Source organism: Besnoitia besnoiti, chromosome I (assembly GCF_002563875.1).
Source record: "Besnoitia besnoiti strain Bb-Ger1 chromosome I, whole genome shotgun sequence".
Taxonomy (NCBI): domain Eukaryota; phylum Apicomplexa; class Conoidasida; order Eucoccidiorida; family Sarcocystidae; genus Besnoitia; species Besnoitia besnoiti.
The window spans coordinates 8,088,083-8,108,354 of record NC_042356.1 but is presented as its reverse complement, the minus strand read 5'-3'; the positions used below and the strand labels follow the sequence as shown (position 1 = coordinate 8,108,354).

Sequence of the window (20,272 nt, the reverse complement as noted above, 5' to 3'; positions counted from 1 at the left end):
CAGGAGCAGAGAGGAGATAGGAGCGCAAACGTGCTCACTTCAGACTCGCTTCCACTCTACGGCCGCCCCGCCTGCGTCATCTGTCACCCAAACTAGGCTCATCACACCCTCTAACGACACGCGCTCGGGAGACGAACTACGGAACCTGAGGCCTGCCTCATACAGCAGGCCCGAACGGCTACCTAAGAGGATGAAAACGCGGAAAAAGCGGGAAGATCGAGAATCTTAGCGCTCTTCCATCGCAGGGGGGGGAGGGAGGGGGGAGTAAGGTTGGCGGCTAGGGTAGCCTCGCTCGTTCGCTCCTGGCCTGAGCTTGCCCTTCCGCAGCCTGTTCTTGTTGCGCGGCGCATCAAGAGAGGCGGAGGGTTGACCTTGCAGGAGGCGGAATCGTTCAGCGACACGGACGAAAACGCCTTGGTTGTTTTCTGCAGGCGTGGCAGGACTCAAATAGGACCCAAAAAGAGAGACAGAGCGGTGGCTTTCCACGAAATTGCGTTACCTTAGCCCATCCCGCATTTCCGCGCCTTTTGGTCAAACGCCCGTGTCGAGCGCCCGCGCCACAACAGCACACTAAGCAGACGCTCGTGGGCACTCTTCGCTACTTTCGCTTCATGAATCCGCCGTTTTTGCGTGCCGCTGCGCAAGAGTCCTGCCTTCCGGTTGCTTTTCTGTCTTTCTGCGTGGGATCCCAAGGGTTTGAAGGGTTCAAGGCACAGGCTCTGCGCTGTGAGGGCTGCATGTCGACACGGTCCTTTCTCCGCGCTGTGTTGTTATGTCTCTTCCTCGCTCCCTGCGCAAGAGGGCGAACGAGACAGCCTCTCTCCACCTACAGAAGGGCGGACTGCCTTGGCGGAAATTCGCGGATGCGGAGGAGAGGGCCTTTTCTTAACTTTTCTGCGCAGTCGCGTCGGCCGCCGCGAAGCACGCCGCGTCTGTGCCGGTGTGCTGGGGAGGTTGCACGGTCTAACTGCATGTACCTGTGGTCTGTCGCTTGGATTTACACAGAAATATCTCTTCTCCCGACACTCCCCGCCGCGAGCGACTTGCCCACGACACGTACCCCTCACCTTTCGTTGCGCCATCTATTTCGCGTGGCAGCCATGGATCGCGCAAGCGGCCTCTCAGTCTCGATCTCTCCCTGAGCTTTCAAGGAGCTGGCCGCGTATGCGGCTCCCGGTCTTCTGCCTTCGTGCCTGCATGCGTGGGCTCCAAAGCCCCGGAGCGGACTGTCTGCGCAGGCAAGGAGCGCCAAAGGGGAAGGGCGCGTCCAGGCTGCGTGTGTGCCACGGCCTCCTCCCTCTGGGCGACAGGGTGCATCGCCTTACTCCCTAGCCCGCCCCCGAGTGCCCTTTCCCTCCCTTCTCGGCTCACAAAATGGTCTGTATCTCGTCGAGCTTGTTCTCTTCTAGCAAAAGTCCCCCCAACATCGCAGAGTTGCCGCCGCGGCGGCGGCGCTCTTCGTTGATCCGCTTGGAGGATAACTACGACCCCGTCTCCGGCCTCTCTTCTCGCTCGGCCTCGGGGGCTCCTGCAGTCCCCCCCACCGCTTCTTCGTCCCCTGCTTCCCCCTCTGCCTCGGCTCTCTTCTCTGCCTCGCCCTGGCGACTGGGCGTCGCAGCGCCTGGGCACGACTCGCCCTCCTCGCCGTCTGCCTCGTGGGGGGGGGCGCCGGCCGCCTACGCGCACCACGCAGCCGCGTTCTCTCCTCTGCAGCCGCAGGCCGCTCGCCCGCAAGGAGCCCTCGGGGCTGCCCAAGCTCTTGCAGAGAGCGGGCGCCACGGGGGCACTCGCAGAGGAGCGAGGGACGGTCAGAGTGGCGAGGACGCAGAGCGTGAGCACGAATCGCATTGGAGCGCAGTCGGGCGCCGGCAGGCCGCAGACGAGGTCGCCGGCGAGCGCCTCCTCTACCCAGCGCCTCTCTGGAATGAGTCCTGCCCAGCGGACGGCTTTGTCGCCTCTTCGCCGCCGTTCGCGGCGCTGAGCTCTCGGGAGCTAGACGACAGGCCGGCAGTCTACGGAGGAGTCCCCCGCGGACTGCGCGAGGAGATGACCTTCTTTGAGCAGATTAGCCAGCAGCTGAGGGGGCTGCAGCTCTTGTGCGATCGCCAAAAAGCAGATGCTCTCCGCGCGCCGATCGACGGTAAGCTCGGCGGCGCATGCAGAGGCACTCCCCGACCGAAGTGAGGGAGAGGGGAGAAATGACTCGCGCTGTTTGAGTGCTGGACCGAACGAGGGGCGGCAGTGAGAACGGCTGCGACCGCTGAGGATGCGGGGAGGAGGAGGACGACCGACTGACGTTGACGGGGGTGGGGATAAGGGCGGAGGGGTCGGGAGGAGGGGGGGGTGGGGAACACCCGGTAACTAGAAAAGACTCGAGACCCCTCAGGGTCCTGCAGAAAAGGCTATCCACAGATGAGCTTTGGAAGAAAGTGGATGACCCAAAGTCTTGTCTGTCTCTAACGCATTTCTAGCGGCAGACAGCGCGGCGACTGGACTCTGGAGGCGTGAGACGGGTGTCCCGCTGCCGACGTGTCGCGCGAAGAGTGGAGCGAGCTTCGCCGGTACATCTGGGGGGCTGTGATCTTTGTGGCTCGCCCGCCCTCCAGCGATGAGAAGGCTTATGTCACCGTTTCAGTCTGCGCGCGTCTGGGCCCCTGGTGTTCGCTTCCCTTCAGCAGAATGTGAGGGCGGCATCCACGATAGCAATCGTTCGCCATCACCAGCGTTCGTCACCGCCTCGCCTCGAAAACCCGTTGTTTCGTGTTTCCGTCCTGCTTGTCTTCAGCGGCCTGCAGCAGGGAGCCTTCGATGCTTTCTTTTGGGCGCTCGGTGTCTGGGACTTTGTCTGCCGGTTTGGCGTGTCCGCTCGCTTTCGTCTGCGCATTTGACCGCGAGACGGAGGAGCTTTACTGTTGTTTTTCTTCACTGCCTCTTCTTCACCGCCTTCGTCCTTCGTCTTCCTTGTCGAGTTTGCCGCCTCGTGCGATCTCGGCACCTCGGGCTCCGTTCGACGACCGCCAGGCGGCTTCTGCACTCGCGGCTGTCTCGTCCGCTCTTCATTCGTCGTTCGCGCCGCGGCCGCAGCTCTGTCGCGCGGCAACGGAGACGGCGTTCAAGGGACGCGACCGCCGTCTCCGCCAGGAGCAGTCGCCCAGTAGACGGGCTGCAGGGGGCGCGGCTGTCTCCTCGCCGCGGCCCTGGCCACGGCACTCGACCTCCTTTCCGCCTTGCGTCCCTGGGCGCCCCTCCTTGTCCTCCCCCTCGACACTGACGCCTCCGACGTCTCGTGTGCCTTCCGCGCAGTGTCTCGAGGCCGCAGGAAGGTGTGGAGCGGCGCAGGATTCGGCTTCTGCGCGGAGACAGCGCGAGGAGGGCAGCGCCGAGGGCGTCCTGCAGCAGCAGATGAAGGGCGCGGCCGCGCAGCGACGAGCGGCGGCGCGACACGAGGAGGAGGGGCGTAGGGAGGCGGCCTTGCCGGGGGAAGACGGCGCGCAGCGAGAGGAGAAGGCCGCGACGAAGAGGAGTTTTTTCAGTCTGATCAGAGGTCGGGACCTGAAGCGGGGGAAAGAAGACGTGGAGAAGGGAGCCTCGACAGGTCAGCCAGCAGGTGAAGGCCTGAGAGCCTCGGGCCTCCATTCCTGGTTTCGGCTGGCTCGAGAGGAGCCGAAGAGACACCAAGTCGAAGAGGCCGCAGTGGAGAAGCGAGCACTGAGCCGCGAGCGAGACGGCAGGGGAGTTGATGAAGACCCGAGAGATCAAGTCGAGTTTCTCGATGCCGAGGGAGGCGACGAAGACGAATGGAGCGGTCCTGCGTGCTTTCGAGCAGAGACGGCGCACGATGAAACCCTTGGTAGGCCGTGCCCCGGGCAATACTTTTTTTCTCAGGGGGGACAAGCAGCTGTTTCGTTTGAAGCAGAAACACAATCGGGCGGCTGTATGCACATTTCGCTGTCTCCCTTCGTGCTGGGGTGGGAGTGAGGCCCTGTTCGTTGCTGTTTCCCGCTGCTCTAGCCCCGCAGACGCGTCTGCTTTTTTGCGTTTCCTCTCGCTTACTCAGTCCAGCAGCTCCACCAATTTCTGCGCTGGCGCATCGTGGACGACCGCCGCGCGACAGACACGGTGTCCTTCACGCTGTCGCCGCTGGACAGCTTGGTGTCTCCTCCCTCCACTCGGCACGCGTCCACTGTCGCGCCTGCGCCTCCCGCGCCTGCGCCTCCCGCGCCTGCGCCTCCCGCGCCTGCGCCTCCCGTGGCTTCGCATCTGCCGCCGTCGCCGCTGGCGGGCGCGATGATGGAGCGTCAGCGGCAGGAGCCACCGTCGACGCAGGTGTTTCGTCTGCACGGCGCGGAGCGGGCGAGAGAGGAAGCGAAGCGCGCCCAGCAGCGAAGCGTGAACGGCGCGACGCGAGCCAGCGAAGAGGAAGAGGGCGAGGGGGGGCTGCAAGCGGAGGTGACGCGGGGGAGAGAGCGGAAAGGCAGCCGCGACCTCCTCCTGCAAGACAGCGCCGAGCGGGACGCGGATTTCCTCCTCATGGACGGCCGCGAGGGCTTTGTCCTCTCGCCGCACACAGGCTGCATCGGCAGTCTCCTTCACCGCGTGCAAGACCGAACCGCGGTACGTGGAGATTCCGTGATGCGCCTCGCATGGATCACGGTTCAGATCCGGGCCGCGACTGCCGCGCTTCCACACAGACTTGATGTGATCGAATTCCGAGGCGCGGGGAGAAGAAGCCGCTGCACCCGACGCAGTCCGGTCGCCAGTTCGCTCTGCGAGGCAGCCTAGGCGTTGCGCTGTGAAGCAGGGCGCACGAGTTCGGAAGGGTGCGCGGCGAGTGGTGAGCGGCGCGAGACATGCAGGAGACAGTTCTCGCGTCGTCTGTCGGGCGGCGAGCACGGCGTTTCCGTGAGGTTTGCGTGCGAGTGGTGGGCGGATGATGCAGACAGTAGATCAACCGTCGTCCCTTTCTCCGTGTGCTTTATCTCTCTTTGCAGGCTGTTTTGTACGACCCCTCGACGGACGCCCTCCTCTGGTCCCAAGCCGAAGTAGCTTCGCTCTCTCGTCAGACGTCGGCGCGCTCGGCGTCGCCTCGCTCGGCGCCGTCTCCTCCGTCCCTGTCGTCGTCTCCCGCGGGATCGGACTCGCCGTCTTCTGTCCCGGAGAGCTGTGTGGGGGAGGCCGCCGAGGCGCCGGACGGGGGCCGCGCCGCGGCCCCTGGGGGGTCGCGGGCCTTCGAGCAGCCTGTCGCCCCGCCGCTTCGCCTGCTGGTCAGAAAGCTGAACGACCGCACGCACAGTCGCCTGTGGGAGCTGATGGAGGAGTCACGCATTGACTACTCGCTGCCTTCGGAGCGGAGACGGGGGCCGTCGCCTGTCGGAGACGGATTCTTCTGTCGGCGCGGCGACAAGCCCGCGGCGTCTTCGGCCTCGCTCCCGAAGGCCTTCGGCTCTCCACGCACGCCTGTGGTGCCGCGGCTCACCGCCTCGTCTTCGCTGCCCTCGGCGCGCGCGCTGCTCGCTCCGTCCCCGCGGCAGCCTGCTCACGCGCTCTCAGCGTCCGCGTCGTCGTCGTCCGCCAGAGTCTCTGCGTCGCTGGTGGCGGAGAGCGGCAAGGAGGCGGGGAAGGGTCGCTCCCCGGTCGGGCCGCTCGCGTCGTATTCCGCGGAGGAGATGGGGGGACGAGGCGCGAAGAGAGATGTGTCGAGGGACTCCAACGCGCAAAGCCCTGCAGAAGCAGAGGCGGCGAATGGAGGGAACGCGAGGGCGACGGGCAGCGCCGGGCTCGCTGGGGTCAGGCGAACCTCCCGCAGCGAGCCTCTCGCCAGCCGCGAGAGTGCAGCGAACCACGTGAGTGAAGACGCAGTCCAAACAAGTCTGGGTTCCATGCAACTCGTGACTCCGCCTGGATTCGTTTCTGTCGCAGCCCAGCGGTGCATGCGTGAGGCTGTCGCCTCAGCAAACGTTTTTTGCTGGATAGACAGATTTTGAGAGGGGGGCGTGGCGGCGGTCCAGTCCCTACTGACTCCCCCCCGCCTACGTAGATAGACATTGTGCAGGCACTCGACCAAACTGGATAAGCAAAAATATCGATGTTTCGCTGCGTAGTTTAGCTCGCAGTGATACACTTGCGACGGTTGATAGATCTTCCGACGCCTGCGTGTTTGCGAAAAAAAGCGTCACAGCGGACGATTTATGTCTCGGGTTCACCGGCGGCACTCGCTTGAGGGCGGCGCAGCCATGCATGCACTTCACTCTTGCGACATTTCCAGGTCTTCTGAACTCGTATATTCAAAGTGCTTGGTTGCACACGAGACACATCCAGGGATGTGGGGACATTATGTCCCAAGTGCCCACGCTCTCGCCTGTCTTCCCGTCGGTATTGTGCGGTGTATCTCTCTTTTTCCGTGGCATGTGCGCCCGTGCGTAGGACAGCAGACGTGTTGAGAAAGGTCGTCAAAGCGACCTCGGAAAAATCGTTCATCGCTCTCGTGTTTCGTGTCTAGGGTTAGGGTTTTTGCGCGCGGTGCGTTTTGTGCGTCGCCCTTCAGACCCCCGCGTCGCCCGCACGGGCTTCTTCGCTCGATAGTCGCTCGCCGTGCGCGTCTCCGCGCGGGCTGGGGGCCTCTGCGTCGGGCGCCAATGTCGGGCTCATGCGGGGCGGCGCGCCGTTGGGCGAGTCTGGAGGCCGGCGCGGTCGCGGCGCGGAGACGCCCGCGAGAGCCTCGGCGTCGCCGCCGTACTCGCCGGGCGCCTCGAAGCCTGCCGCAGCCGAGGGGCCCGGGGACGGCGTGCGACTGAGCCGCGACGGCGCGGCTCTCATGGGGCTGGTCGTCTGCGTGAAGCCCGCGGCAGCGCCCTTCGAGGGCGAGCAGAGACTGCTGGACGAACTCGGCGATCGCCTTGAGCAAGTGCTGCTCAACGTCCTCCACGTCGAGTGGCTAGAGAGAGAACGCACCAAAAAGGCGCTTCAACTGGAACTCCACAAATCAGTCTTCCAGGTACGAGCTTCCCCGCCGTCCCCCCCAGGCGCCGACGCCAGCCTCCGCTGAGGCATGCAAAGGAATTCATCTATGTACACATCTGTGAACCTGGCGAATCTTCGCATGAGGCATGCGCGAGCGTGTGGATGAGTGTGGAGACACTTTGGGCGTCGTGTGACGCGCCCGACGGGGAGAATCTGTGCGCAGTCTGGTAGAGGGGAGGCGCTTTACGCAGATCTGCGTATGAGCGCCCATGCATTCCCGCGGGCCCTGTGATGGAGTTACGTTTGCGGAGATGCAGAGCGCATCGCCAAAGGGACGATTGTAGTTGTGTGCGTGCTGGCGCGCCAATCCCAAGGCACTCGTGTGTTCGCGGCTACGCGAGGGAGCTCAAGTGAATGCGGAGGGCGTGTATGGCTTCTGCGCTGGGTTCTGTGGATGCGCAGGAGACTTTGAATCCCATCAAGAAAGTGGAGAGGTTCCTGTCGTTGATTCACACGACTTTGAGAGTCGAGCAGGTGGCCTTCTTCATCGTGGATGCGCAAAACAACTCGTTCGTCTGCCTCGGAGGGGCGCTCAAGTACGTCCTCTGCGCGGGCGCCTTGCGGCGGTGGACTCCGTTGCCATTTACACAGTGTGTGTGGAAGAACTGCATGCACACAGAAGAAGATGCACACTCAAAGAAAGACTGTCCGCGGAAACACAGCGAACGCCTGCCTCCATATTGAGTGGATGCCAGGCTTCGCGGCGGGGACGTCCGAGGGCCTCAGTGCAAGCGCGAATTCATGTATGCACTTAGATATATATGTATGCATGTCTGTCTGTATGTGTATGTATGTGTATGTATGTCCGTCTGTATGCACGTATGTATTTATGCATAGGCCCTTCTTCATCTGCGGCACGCATCAGTATTTCCTGCAGCGCGCAGAACGGCCTCGCGGGTTCAGAGTTCGTTCTGGTTTACTCCTTTTGGGTCAGCTGCCTCTAGAAGGCAAGAAGAGAGGCTCTGGCTGCGTTTTTCTTTCTTTTCTCGCAGAGCCCGTGGCCTCACCCTACCCTATTCGCATCCGCTGCTGGGCGAAGCGACGCGGCAAGGCGGAAGAATCGTCATCTGCAACGAAGTTCCGCCTGGCCTGAACAAAGAATACGACGACCTCGCGGGAATTCAAACTCGGTAAGCAGTAGCGCTTCTTCACTTCAGGGTGTAGAAACCGCCCTACTCTCTGCTTTTCCTCTCTCTCTCTCTGCAGCCGGTTTCCATCGCCCGTTCTCTCAGCTCATCATCTCCCGGCGGCGCCTTTCGCGTTTGTGCTTCCTCGGCGTGCGTCCGTGGCTCCACAGGTCTCCTGTAGAGTGGCTCATAGCTGCAGACATGGAAGCGACGACTCTTCTCAGCCAGTTCGGTGCACGCGTGTCTCTCGCGAGCGAGGCCGATACAAGGAGGATCTCCGACGCATCTCTGCATCTCTTTACCGAAGACGCGGCCGCTTTGTCGAAGCAGGCTGCGAGGTGTGCGCTGTGTGTGTCGGCCTTTCCAGCGCGGCGATGGTAGTCCCGCTGCTCAACGCGCAAGGCTTTGTGAAGGCAGTTCTTCTGCTTGTCAATCGCTCGGTGTGCGCACTTTCGTCGTCGGCGTCGCGGCATGCCCAGCCGGCGGGCTACCTCTTCTCCTCGTCCTCGCTGCCTGGCTTGTCGCCGCAGCCCTCCGGCGAGGCGGCGCCCCCAAGCGCGTCCTCGGAGCCGCAGCGGGCCTGTCGCCCCTCCGCGTGGGTCCTTTCCTCTGCGTCCCTGCCGCTGCTGCCGGCGGTCTCGCCGTTGCGGAAAGCGGCCCGCGACTCCCGGGCCCGCGGCGGCCGTGTTATATTCGGAGACGCGGCGCGAGGCGAGCGCGCGGGCGCGGAGGACGAAGCGGCCGAAGAGTTGCGGGGCAGGGAAGGCAGGGAGAGGCCAGACCCGAGACGCGGCGCGGGGGACGCGATCGTGTGCGCCTGCCCGCTCTGCAACGCAGCAGAGAGACAGAAGCTCTCTTACGCAGACCAACTGCTGCAGGCGCTCACAGTCTCGAACGAACTCAGAGTCTGTCATAAGTTCACAAGGTAAACGCCAGAGTGCTGAACTCCTGGCAAATGTCTCGCGCGCAGACTTGCGCCCGAGCTCGCCCTGCGGCGCTCGACGCTCCCAGCGATGCGGATATCAGTGCAGAGCTACATGCCCGCATGCATCGGTTCATGCGTTGGTCGGCCCTTTTTCGCGCGCCTGCATGCACATCAGATATCCGGGAAGCCCCTCATTGTGGATGGTTTTCTTTGCGCACACGTGCCCATCCGTCTAGAGTAAAGGCCCCCTCTGCCCACTTGTCTTTGCATATATATATATATATATGTATGATCGTATATATGGATAAGCTATATGCGCATCCATGCATCTCTGGAATGTGTGAGTATGGCTAGAGGCGGGCAAACTCCTGAAAAGACATTTTCACAACCGCAGGCGACAGATTGAGAGAGGAGAGGAACTTTGAGGCGGCGTCGGCCGTCGGAGCGTGCGAGCATTGGTGCGCGTCCGCGTGGCGTCCCCGCGAACTGTAATGCCTTTTTTTAAACTCGTTTTCGCGTGCGTTTTTTTCTGTGTTGCAGAGAGGACGAGGTGTACCTGCGCTGCATTCAGTGCGAGATTCAGAACGCGCTCGGAGGCGCCTTGACCAACGTGTGCGTCGCAGGGATGACGCTGCTGCGTCCCATGGTGACGATGGTGTCCTACGTCGTCGCCGAGGCAGACAGCGCTCTTGCGCTCCTGCCTTCCAGAGGCGCAGACCACGTGCTGGCGGAAATCAAGGTGAGGCAAGCGAACGCCAAACGGTTTTATGCGAGTGAAAGTGGATGTAACTTCTTCTGTGGCGCCGCACCGGGAGAGGCGCGACCGTGCACAGGGCGAGGGCAATCGCAAGTTAAAAAAGATAATATCAAATAAAATTTAAAAGAGCCTCTCGAACACTCAAAACTCTTTTTCGAGTTGTAATTTTAAATAATTTAAGAAACTAACTAATTATAAAATTTTTAAGGTTTAATTAAATCTTTTTTAATAATAGACTCTATACCACCTTTCCAATTATGCTTTGAAGGGAAACCAATCGTGTTCACTCAAATAAAGTGATCAAAGACTCTGTTGTTTTTATTATTAAATATTTACTTCCCTTTTAGAGGATAAAAGCTATTCATTAATGCGGAACAATTTTTTTAAGGAACTCGGAAGACTCTTGAAAATAATGTAATGGATTCGATTATTTCCTGGAGATTTCAAAAATTTTAATTCATAAGAATGAGAGGCGTCTCACTTTTCGCTCGTGGCTGCGGCGTTGGATCGGGCGCCCGCGGAGCGCGGCGAGCTGCGGCATTGAGGGAATTCCGTCTCGTCGCATGACGAGGGATGGGGGGAGGGGGATGACGGTGAGGGTTTAGGGTTTGGGGTTTTTTTCGGTGTCGTCTGCGCGCGCGCGGGCTCGGCTGGGGCCTCCCGCGGTTCTGCGCCACGTTGCGTGGTGAGCAGAAGGTGGAGGGCGACGTGCGGCGGATTCGTGGCATGCCCTTCCGCGCGTCCGTTCGCCTGCGTTTTCGAGGTAGACCGCAAGCCCTGGAGGACCCCACTGGACTCTCAGCGCTGTCTTCTTCTGCTCCGTTCAGACGATCGTGGAGGAAGACAAGAAGCAGATGCTGCGCCGCCTCAGGCGGTCCCAGTCCCTGGCGGTCGACCTCGACGAGTCCGCCGGGCGGCGGTCGCCACGTTCGCCCTCCTCGTCGCCCTCGTCGCCGCTCTCCGAGGAGGAGGGACAGCGGCGCCTCCGGTCGTGGGGCGAAGACGCCGCAGCGGTGCCGCGCCGCGCTGCCGATACAGGCGATGCGAGCAAGGCGGGCGAGGCGCCTGTGGAGAGACCGGCGCAGACAAGCGGCGCGCGCGAGGAGAAACGCGAGGAAGCTGTCGGGCGGGCGGGGCGAGAGCGAAGACGGCCGGTGTCGCCCCCGTACACGGCGCTCGCCGCGCCCAGCTGGCGCAGGCGGGAAGCGCGAGAAGCGGGGGAACAAGCGAATGGAGGAAAAGGCGAGCAGACAGAAGACGATCCACTCAGCAACGACGCAGAGAAGCGAAGGTCGACGGTCATGGGCCTCGCGAATAGCCGCGACGAAGCCGCCACAGGCGGCTTCCGAAGTGAGTCTTGCATGCGTGGGTTGAAGGCAGACGCGCAAGGCAGAGCACGAAGAAGGCTTGCAGATACCTCAGTTCTGTTTTCTCTCTCGTTTTTCTGTCTTCCCTGCGGCGCCACTCGCATCGGCCCGCGGTGCGCAAAGTTGCCGCCCTCATGTCCGCATCTCCCCCTTTCGCTTTCTTTCAGAGCTGAACGTCTTCGTGGGAGCACCTTTCATTTGTTGTCGCCTTTAGGTGTTTCGTGCCTGTGTGTCACCCCCTCCGCCGTGACGCCAAGGGTTCTTTGTTGTGTTGTCCCCTTGCAGCGAAGCAGCTGTCGCCGGTGGCGTCTCTGCAGCGGTTCAGCACGGCGCCTTGCAAGGTTTCGCCGTCTCGGGGATTTTTGAGCAGCGTCGGTTTTCCTTTTTCCTTCCCATGGTCGTTTTCGTCGCTGGACACCGAGGAGGAGCCGCTCTCGCCGGCCTGCGGGCGCTCGGAGGTGGGCGAGAGTCCGCTGCTGGCCTCCGGCATCCGCCGGAAGCGCGAGACGCCGACGCTCCTCTCGCTGCAGAGCTTCGGGCGCCTGCGCAGGCGGCGCAAGCGCAACTCGAGCTCGGCCCCGGGCGACGAGGCTACGGACGAACACGCGACGGCCAGCGGCGTCTCCTGGCGAGAAGATGAAGAGGAGGAAGAAGGCGACTGGGCGGAGGACGCGAGTGCCCACGCCCACGCTGGGTTTCTGGGCGTGCAGCCCAGGGACGCTACGCAGACTCGCGGGCGCGGGAGAGAGTGGCGCCGCGAGTCATCCGCACCTTCGGGGGGCGGCGCGGAGACGCACGACCAAGGACGGCGAGAGAGAGCGAGAGACGGGGCGGAGGGTACCGACGCGGTCGACGGCAGCCTCGGCACGGGCGGCTCGGGCGCGTCCTTCGACCGCGTCCCAGGAGCCCACGGCGCCGCCAGCGGCGCGCACGCCCATCGGAGGAAACTGAGCGAGAAAATCGCAGAGAGAGGACGAAACTCCGCCGGCGACGATCGCTTCCCACTCCTCAGAGGAACGAAGCGGCGGAAGCGCGCGGCGTCGCTCCCCAGCCTCGTCTTCTCAGCTGCTTTGGACAAGTGCGAGAGGCACATGAAGGCCATCAGGAAGGAAGTACGTGCTGTCGACGCGGTTCGGGGGGCACGCGCACGCGGCCTCACACACTCATTTTTTTTACTTCCAAGCAACAAAAATGATGTATTCGTTAATCAAGTGCCACAGCTGACTATATATATATATATATATATATATATATATATATATATATATATATATATATATATATATATATATATATATATATATATATAAACGCCTGCGTGAACGCGTGCGCTTTCCGAACGCCTGTCTCGCTTGGGCGCTTATTCCGACTCACGTGGAGCGACCGGAGTGGGAGAAGGCGTTTTTCTGCAGATGGAATACCCGCATCCTCAGCTACGTACAAGCTTGCATTATATTATTTCTGAACATTTGTATATATATATATATGTATATATATGGATATATATATATATATATATATATGTAAATACGTTTATGTAGATTTATATGAGTATGCGTTGGAACCCGTGTGTGGGTGACTGTTTTCAGCTGATCCTGGCGCAGTACCGCGGGTGGGACTTGGACGTCTGGCGGCGCAGCAGCAACGAGATGGAAGTTTTCTTCTTGCTGGCACTCGATGACTTGCAGCTTCTCGAGCGCCGCGAGGAAAAGAAGCTCCGGCAGTTCTTCGCGATCATTCGCGACGGCTACCACACCGACAATCCGTACCACAATTTTTACCACGCGATCCACGTTTTCCAGGTGAAGAAACAGAAATAACAGGAAGCTGACCTCCCAGCCTGACACCGGAGCCACGGTAGCCCACGCTCCAACACAGAGGCCGCACTGATAAATACGTGCATATCTACCTTTATATATATATATATATATATATATATATATATATATATATATATATATATATATATATATATATATATACGTGTTTGTATGCATTAACACGTGCAAATACATGCTTGTTGTTTCAGCAGGGAGCATAGTTGTGTGAAGAGGGACGAGCGTTAGTTTCTGCCGAGAGGAGGCGAGCGAAGTGAGGGTAGACTGCTCACGCAGAGGACAGCGAGATGCACAGTCATGTCTGCTTTTTGTGAATTGTTTAGGTCTGTTGGATGTTCCTAACCACGTGCGGCTGCTCCAACATCCTCAGCCCCGTTGAGCAGCTCGGCATTCTTCTCGCAGGTACATGCTCACATCTCCGCGTTCCCCCAGGATATGCCGGCCTACCCTTCTGCCATGCATTGCACAGTGTGGTTCCCAGTGTGTCTATCGCTTGCGCACTCGCTGCGGGGATGCAGCTGTTTCGACTTCTATGCATCACCTCACAGTCCAACACATGCATGCGTATAAAGTGGCCGTTTAAGCTTTGTAAAGGGCGGACTCTTCTTCACCTCGCCGCTCTATCCGTTGCACTCACGCATTCAAACAGTCGCGTGCGACTCGGCTGTAGCCATTTCTGAATCGTTTTATATATGGGGCGCGTGCGCGTTGGAGATCTCACTCCTACTCATACCATGTAGGTATATGTGTATATGTATATCTACGTGTGTGTATGTGTGTAGGCATGTCTGTATGTGTGCATATTTTTGTGAGTTTTGTGGAGATTTGGGTGTTGTGTTCGTATATATTCGGCTGCTGGAGTTCGTTGTCGTTCGCCGCTGCTTTGAAACTCCCGACGCACTTCCCTTTTTTGCCTTTTCAGCGCTGTCTCACGACGTAGATCACCCTGGAGTGAACAACGCGTTTCTCCGCGCGAGTCTGCATCCGCTCTCCATCATGTACAACGACAAGGCTGTCCTCGAGAATCACCACGCTGCATTTGCCGTGCGAACGTAAGGGCTTTCTCGTTTGTTTCTCACACTAATTCTATTTACTTTCTCTCATTTTAAATACGTAAAAAGTACTTTTGTGTGTGTATCAGCACTCGTGAGAGATTGGTCCGACTGCGCATGCGGAGATTTTTATGTGAAGCTGCATCTCCATCCCCCAGGACGCACATGTTCACCGGCAATCTATATATACCCAAGTTTATATACCTATATATATGTATCTATATCTGTATATCTATATCTATATGTAATCATGTTTATATATGTTTATCTTCAGGTCTGTGTGCGACATACACACGGATGTACTTGTGTGCGAGTATAGTTGTGCATCTCCGTCCTTGATGAATACATGAGCGGCCACAGAGTTTTTTTCCGCCGCGCTGCTGCTGCCGGCTGCCGCTTTTGTCTTCAGGATGATGGAGTTGAACATGTACGGCGCGGCCGAGCGGCGCGTTGCCTTGGAGTTGCTTTCGCCTGCGGGTGACGCGAAGGCTGGCGGAGGGAGCCTCGCGCGCGTGGACGAACGCGACGACCGCGTCGTGCCGTCTTTTGCAGATTTGAGGAAAATCGTGATTCAGGCGATCTTCTCGACAGACATGGAGCTCTTCAGACAACACCACGACGCCATGAAGCGCCGCGCGCAGATGAAAACCAGTGCGTGGCAGGCCAGTGAACACGAATAAACTTTCTTTCTCACTGAATGGACCTGCTTACAAACCCCCCCACGAGGCGCTTCCAGACTGCCTAGAGGCAAAAAGGAGGGTGAAGCTTACGAGTGACAATCCTGCGCATACACATACGTACATATACACATATATATGCAGTTATATATACACTTACAGACATACGTGAATACAGCCGCGTTGACTTTCGGCATCGAGCCCTAGGTGGCGTTCGCGAGGACGCACAGGAGGCGTGGTGCAGAGGAGCGAAGCGCATCTGTCTGTGTTGGAAACAGACACGGTGCAGCTCTAATTCTCAGCAGAATTTGGGACCTGGCTTTCGCATGGCGCGCTCGGACTCGACATTGGTGCGCCTTCGTCCCCATGTTTTAGGCGCGTGACGCGTGTTCTGATTTCTTCTGCAGCGGACCGCGATGAGCTGGAAGGCGAAGACGACCGGAATCTCCTGGTGACTTGCTTGATTCACTGCGCGGATATCTGCAACCCAGTCATGAATGGAGGACGAAACGTGCAATGGGCTTCACTAGTCACGCAGGAATTCAACGCGCAGGTCGATCTCGAAAAACGCCTCGGCCTCCCTGTGTCGGTCTTCATGGACGCGCGAACCGAGCTGCAAAGGTAAGCAGCAAGGTCACCAGGCGAGATTAATATATACGTGTCTATATGTACGTATATGTTTATATGTATGTGCATGTGCTTGGCTACATATAGCCGTGTATCTCGGTATGAGTTTGCCTTGTTACAGAGGGTCGTATGGGTCTGTCTGTGTGAGTGAAAGTGAAGTGCACTGAACCGAGGACGAGCATGAGATCCGTGCTAATTTGCCTGCCTTATATTTTTTGTTAATGCAAGTGTGTGCCTTTTTTTTCGCACGTGTATCTTAAGCAGGTTCATGTAGCAGATACGTGCTTCTCGAGGCTCTGAAATGTGCCCAGGAGATTAGGAGAGGGAGCATAATGTCGAGTTGGTGTTTGTTTTTCTTTTGCGTCCCCAGGACACAGTCGCAGATCGGATTTCTTTCCTTCGTCGTCCTGGATCAGTTCCGGGCGCTCGCAGACCTTCTGCCGGCAGTCTCTGAGTTGGTCGCGCAGGGCGAGCGAAACCTCGAGATGTGGCAGCGCGCCCTCGACGCGCTCAAAGCCGCGGAGGAAGCGAAGGCGTAAGAAACAAAACCAAATTACGCAGAATCATCGAGAAGAAGTCGATATTTCTGGCAGCGCTCTATACCACAGCGCTTGTGTGGTGGATGCCCACATGCAACCATATATATATACATATATATGTATATATGCGTACATATGTATATATATATATACATTTGCGTGTGTGGCGAGTGTCAAGGTTCCGTACGTAGGGTGCGTGGGTCATAGAATAGCGAAGTAGATGTAGCCCGCATGGGGCTTGCCTTTCTGTACATTGTTGAGAGCGCACCAGGAATTAGGGGAGATGAGAGTGAACTTCGTGTCTTGATGTGAGACCAGAGTGCATTTGGAGAAAGGCCTGAGGAGTGCGTCTGCGTTTCTGTGGTGTCCTGGGCTGCTCTCAGCGCCGGTGAGCAGTACGAAGAGCCTCCTAGCAATTTCTCGTTCCGCCTCAAGGATTTGAAATTCGGTGGCATGCGCGGCGTGAAGTGTTTCGGCTTCATTCGAAGGTGAGACTCGGCCTGAGTCCGGCCAGCAAGGCGCTCTCGAACTTCGCCCCACGCGTATCAGTTCCTCTTCGTCCATCACCAGGAATCTCTTTGCATGTAAAGGCGCGCAAATATGCGTATGTGTCTAGATGCGTAGTCGGCTATTAGCCTCTACAGGGAGCCGGGAGCTGATCCACGTGCACCAGCGGTTTACGGTTTTGGGTTAGGTGGCTTATTGGACAAACTCGCGGCCGGTGTATTTCGCGTGCGCATATTCCTCGTGAGTGAGTTTGTGTGTCGCAGTGTGCGCCTGACTATGTAGCGGTTCCTGCGCGCGCGTGGATGTTCGTTTCCGTCCGGCATTTGTGTAGCCGTCCTTGTGTCGTCGCGGTGAAGATTTACTTAAGGCGTTTTGTGACTTCTGTGTCGCGTCGGTTCTTTCCTCAGCCAGGAATTCGACGGCTACCGGCCGCCCAGCTTGGACGCATGAAAGCCGGGGGAGGCGGAAGCTCGCTGAGACAAGACGAGCTTTGGTGGGGAGAGCGGGATTTAAATGCGAAGGGATACGATTTTACGATTTTAAGGGGACGTGGATGTCCGTCGAGCATGCCAGGGACTCTCTTTCTGAGATCTTTCCTTGCGACTTGCGTCCGAGAGTCGTGCTCAGGTCATGTTGTCATGCTGAGTTCTTTCGAAGAGGCGCTGTTCTTGGTCCTGCACATGCGTGACTTTTCGCGTTTGCACGCGGCGGGGGACTTGCGCTGCCGAGTTCCGTGTTTCTGCTCAGAGGGACGGCCTCCTAGCGTTGTCTAGTTTCCCGACCAGAGAAACACGGATGCTTTTTGTAAACGCGATGTTTTCTCGTGGAACCGCATACTCTTATCTCCCGCGACACTGCGCGTGGCCGTCGCTGACGCGAACGCTGTTGACACAGTCAAGATGTGAAATACCCGCCGAGAATGTTGCGGCTGTAGCCGGGATTGTAGGGCAAGCCTGCATGCGAAGCAAAGAACGGCGTCAGAGGGAAGCGTGTGAGGTGTGTGTGTAGCCGAGTCAGGCAGGCAGGAATCTCACAGGATGGCGGCAGCACATAAGACTGCATCAAAAGCTCTGCTTCAGGAAAGTGGTTTTCTCGGAATGAAGCCCTTCGAACACTTTGTCAGGCGCAGCCGGGGACTCCAGGCCAGCGTCACACGTGATTGACTGAAGAAGAACCCAGCGTGTTCCCGCTCGTTTGTAGGCTTGATTGCACCGACATCTTGGGCGCTGTTTTGGCCCTTGTATTGTTCGTTAATCATTCGCACTACTAGTGGTGCCTCGCCCAGGCGCGCTCGGCGTGTCACTGTGAGGATTGCCATGTGATTTCGAACTTCTTCCCTCAGCAAGGCACGCTTTCCCGCCCCATCCCCAGTCAAGTCACCGTTCCGCGGTGGCGGTTTAATCTCGGACGCGTGGAACGGTTAGCAAAAGCGAAAGCGACTAGTGTCGAGAGCGCTTTCAGCTAGACTGTCTTGGCAGGCGCTCTGTCTTGTCGCATCAGGGAAAGGGACGACGCGGCCTGCTGAAACTGTCGAAAGGCGCCTTTTGGGGTCGTGCGGGGTTTCGATGTGTGCGGGGAACGAATGAAGCAGCGGCAGCTTCCCGCGGCGCACGACACACTTACAGTCAATCTTGGTTTTGACGGGCACGTGGCCGTGCGTGACAAGAATCGGTCCGCCCTGGGACTTGGGCCACTCTCGAGGCGACGCTGCACCCCGTGGCGTCCTCACGAGCCTGGTAGGCTTCATTAGGGCAGCTTTGCGCAGGGGATCGCGAGGACCTTCTGGCTCTAAAAAAGGCGGCGAAAACAGCGCACTCGAGAGTCTGCTTGCAACTCGTTGTTGGAGAAGGGGGAGGGTGGCTCTCCCTTTGTGTTCGCTCCCTGTAGACGAGCTTGCGTGCAAGGAAAACATCTTGCACAATGTTGTGTGGTGCGGCGGCACGTCAACCACAACGTCGCTCCATCGCCGTTTCACTTTCACAAATGAGGCACAGGACTCTTCGATAACACTTGCTCGCACATGTCCTCCTCCCTTGCAGATTAGCAGCGTGGTAAGCATTTCGTAAGCACTTCGCATTCGACTCACAGAGTGAGAGCGGAAGCTGCTCAGCAAACGGTCCCGCGTCCGCTATCCGGGAGTGAGTGCCGGCACCGAGTTGCTGACACGAGCATGTGGCTTTTCGAGCTACAGAGAATCTGGGTGCTGACGTAGAGAATGGCGGTCCTCGAACCTACCGTGAGCCAAGACTGTTGTAGCCGAATTCATGTTCACTCACTGTTGAGCTGGCTCGCAACAAATCGCTCTGCCGCCTTCGGCTCAATTGATTTCAATTCACATGAACTGATGAGTGCCTGCTTATGGGTCGCTGCTGCCCGCGCCTTCCACTCCTGAAGTCGCAAGAAGCCAACACGACTCGCGTCGCTTCCAGCACAGGGCAGAACTCAACTTAGCCTCTGTCACTCGCCTGGACCGACAACGAATGCAACAGTTGCCGCTACACTGTAAAAGTTAATGCACCAGCTTCCCCGTTTTCTCACTCGGCACTCCTCTTTGCTTGAGAAGGTGGTCTTCGGCCCTGACGGTGCGGGATCGACTGTTGAGCACACAGTGCGAACGTACACGGAGAATTTGCCAGTGCTGAGACATTTCTCCTCTGGACGCGAGCAGCCTGCAGCCTATAGCGGCACTACCTATTCCTTTTGCTCTGGAGGATCGCACCGCTGCCGGTCAGGCCTTCATCCCCTGTCTTTTGACGGCGTGTGACAGCCGAAAGGAGAGACACGCACTACCCTGGTGACTTGCACATTAAATTTCGACGCGCGGAAACGCGAGAATACGTAGTCGGTACAATTACAACGACTGGGGGGTTTTGTTCAGCACCGCACGCGGGAGTCCCGCAAATCTTGACAAAGAACCCGAGCATGAGTCGTAGTGATCGTCGACCAAAGCCCGCGGAGCACTGTACTGTTTTCCGGAGGGAGAGGGGAATAAACAACCGTAAGTACATAATACCCCCAGTCCCAGCAGGTGGGCGTCAGCGCTGTGAGCAGCCCCAAGCTTGTCTTGTAGCACGGAAAACCCCGAGCACGGTCGACCACTTGCAAGTTGTGTACTTTTGTTACTAACCTGGTTTCCACGAGATCGGTGGCCTCGACGCTCTGGCCAATATGACATCCTTGTAAAGACGTTCCCGACTAGAAGTCGCCATTGCAGGAGCGGATGGGGTGACGACGGAGTGCATTAATCTCTAACCTTCGGGGCTATCTTAGTAGCGGCCCGCACTGAATCAGGCAGACCTATTTTGGCAGCATACTGGTGCAACGGCTCACCCACGCATTGTAGAGCATGCAGCACAGAGCACAACGGTACACTGGTTACATGGGGCCCGTGGCGGGGCTTTCGACCCGGATGAGCGTTCGTCTATATTCGTCTCAGATACGTCCGCGTTGCTCGTGTTAAAGAGTTATATGCCATGTTTTCATTCCCATCTAAATCATCGGTGCAAACTGTTCGCGGACAGTAGCGCTCATGTGTAAAGGTCGGCGAGGCACAGACTCCTGACGTTTTCCGGAGGACCCCCTTGCAGCCCCTAACCCTCCCTCAGGAAGCAAACATCATTCCCTTTCATCATCAAGGTTTTTCCTGCCGTCCTGCACTTGGGTCCCGTCTGGCAGTCGAAGATATTTCTCGTCGAGTTGACGCGATTCGTTTTCGTGCACAGGGCGACTGAATTGGAATGCGAAAGTAGCGATGGCTCGTGAGTGAGCTTGCACGCTTACCAAAGGCCTTTTCCCGTACTAACTGCGCGCGTGCGCCTGCCTTCCATCTCGCCACG

At 58.3% G+C, this 20,272-nt stretch overlaps 1 protein-coding gene across 1 annotated transcript; it reads left to right on the top strand.

Annotated features, from left to right (window-relative positions):
* Positions 1 to 1,374: 1,374 nt before the first annotated feature.
* BESB_011360 (uncharacterized protein) lies at positions 1,375 to 16,886 on the top strand (the record flags this gene model as incomplete). The annotated part of the gene is made up of 19 exons (XM_029359890.1): positions 1,375 to 2,140; positions 2,786 to 3,850; positions 4,058 to 4,614; positions 4,992 to 5,843; positions 6,545 to 6,994; positions 7,423 to 7,556; positions 8,013 to 8,150; positions 8,515 to 9,072; positions 9,613 to 9,811; positions 10,657 to 11,179; positions 11,482 to 12,308; positions 12,786 to 12,998; positions 13,358 to 13,436; positions 13,957 to 14,086; positions 14,496 to 14,737; positions 15,171 to 15,384; positions 15,761 to 15,925; positions 16,313 to 16,417; positions 16,844 to 16,886. 19 exons carry the CDS (start codon positions 1,375 to 1,377, stop codon positions 16,884 to 16,886), a joined length of 7,260 nt encoding a protein of 2,419 aa, XP_029222803.1.
* Positions 16,887 to 20,272: the final 3,386 nt, after the last annotated feature.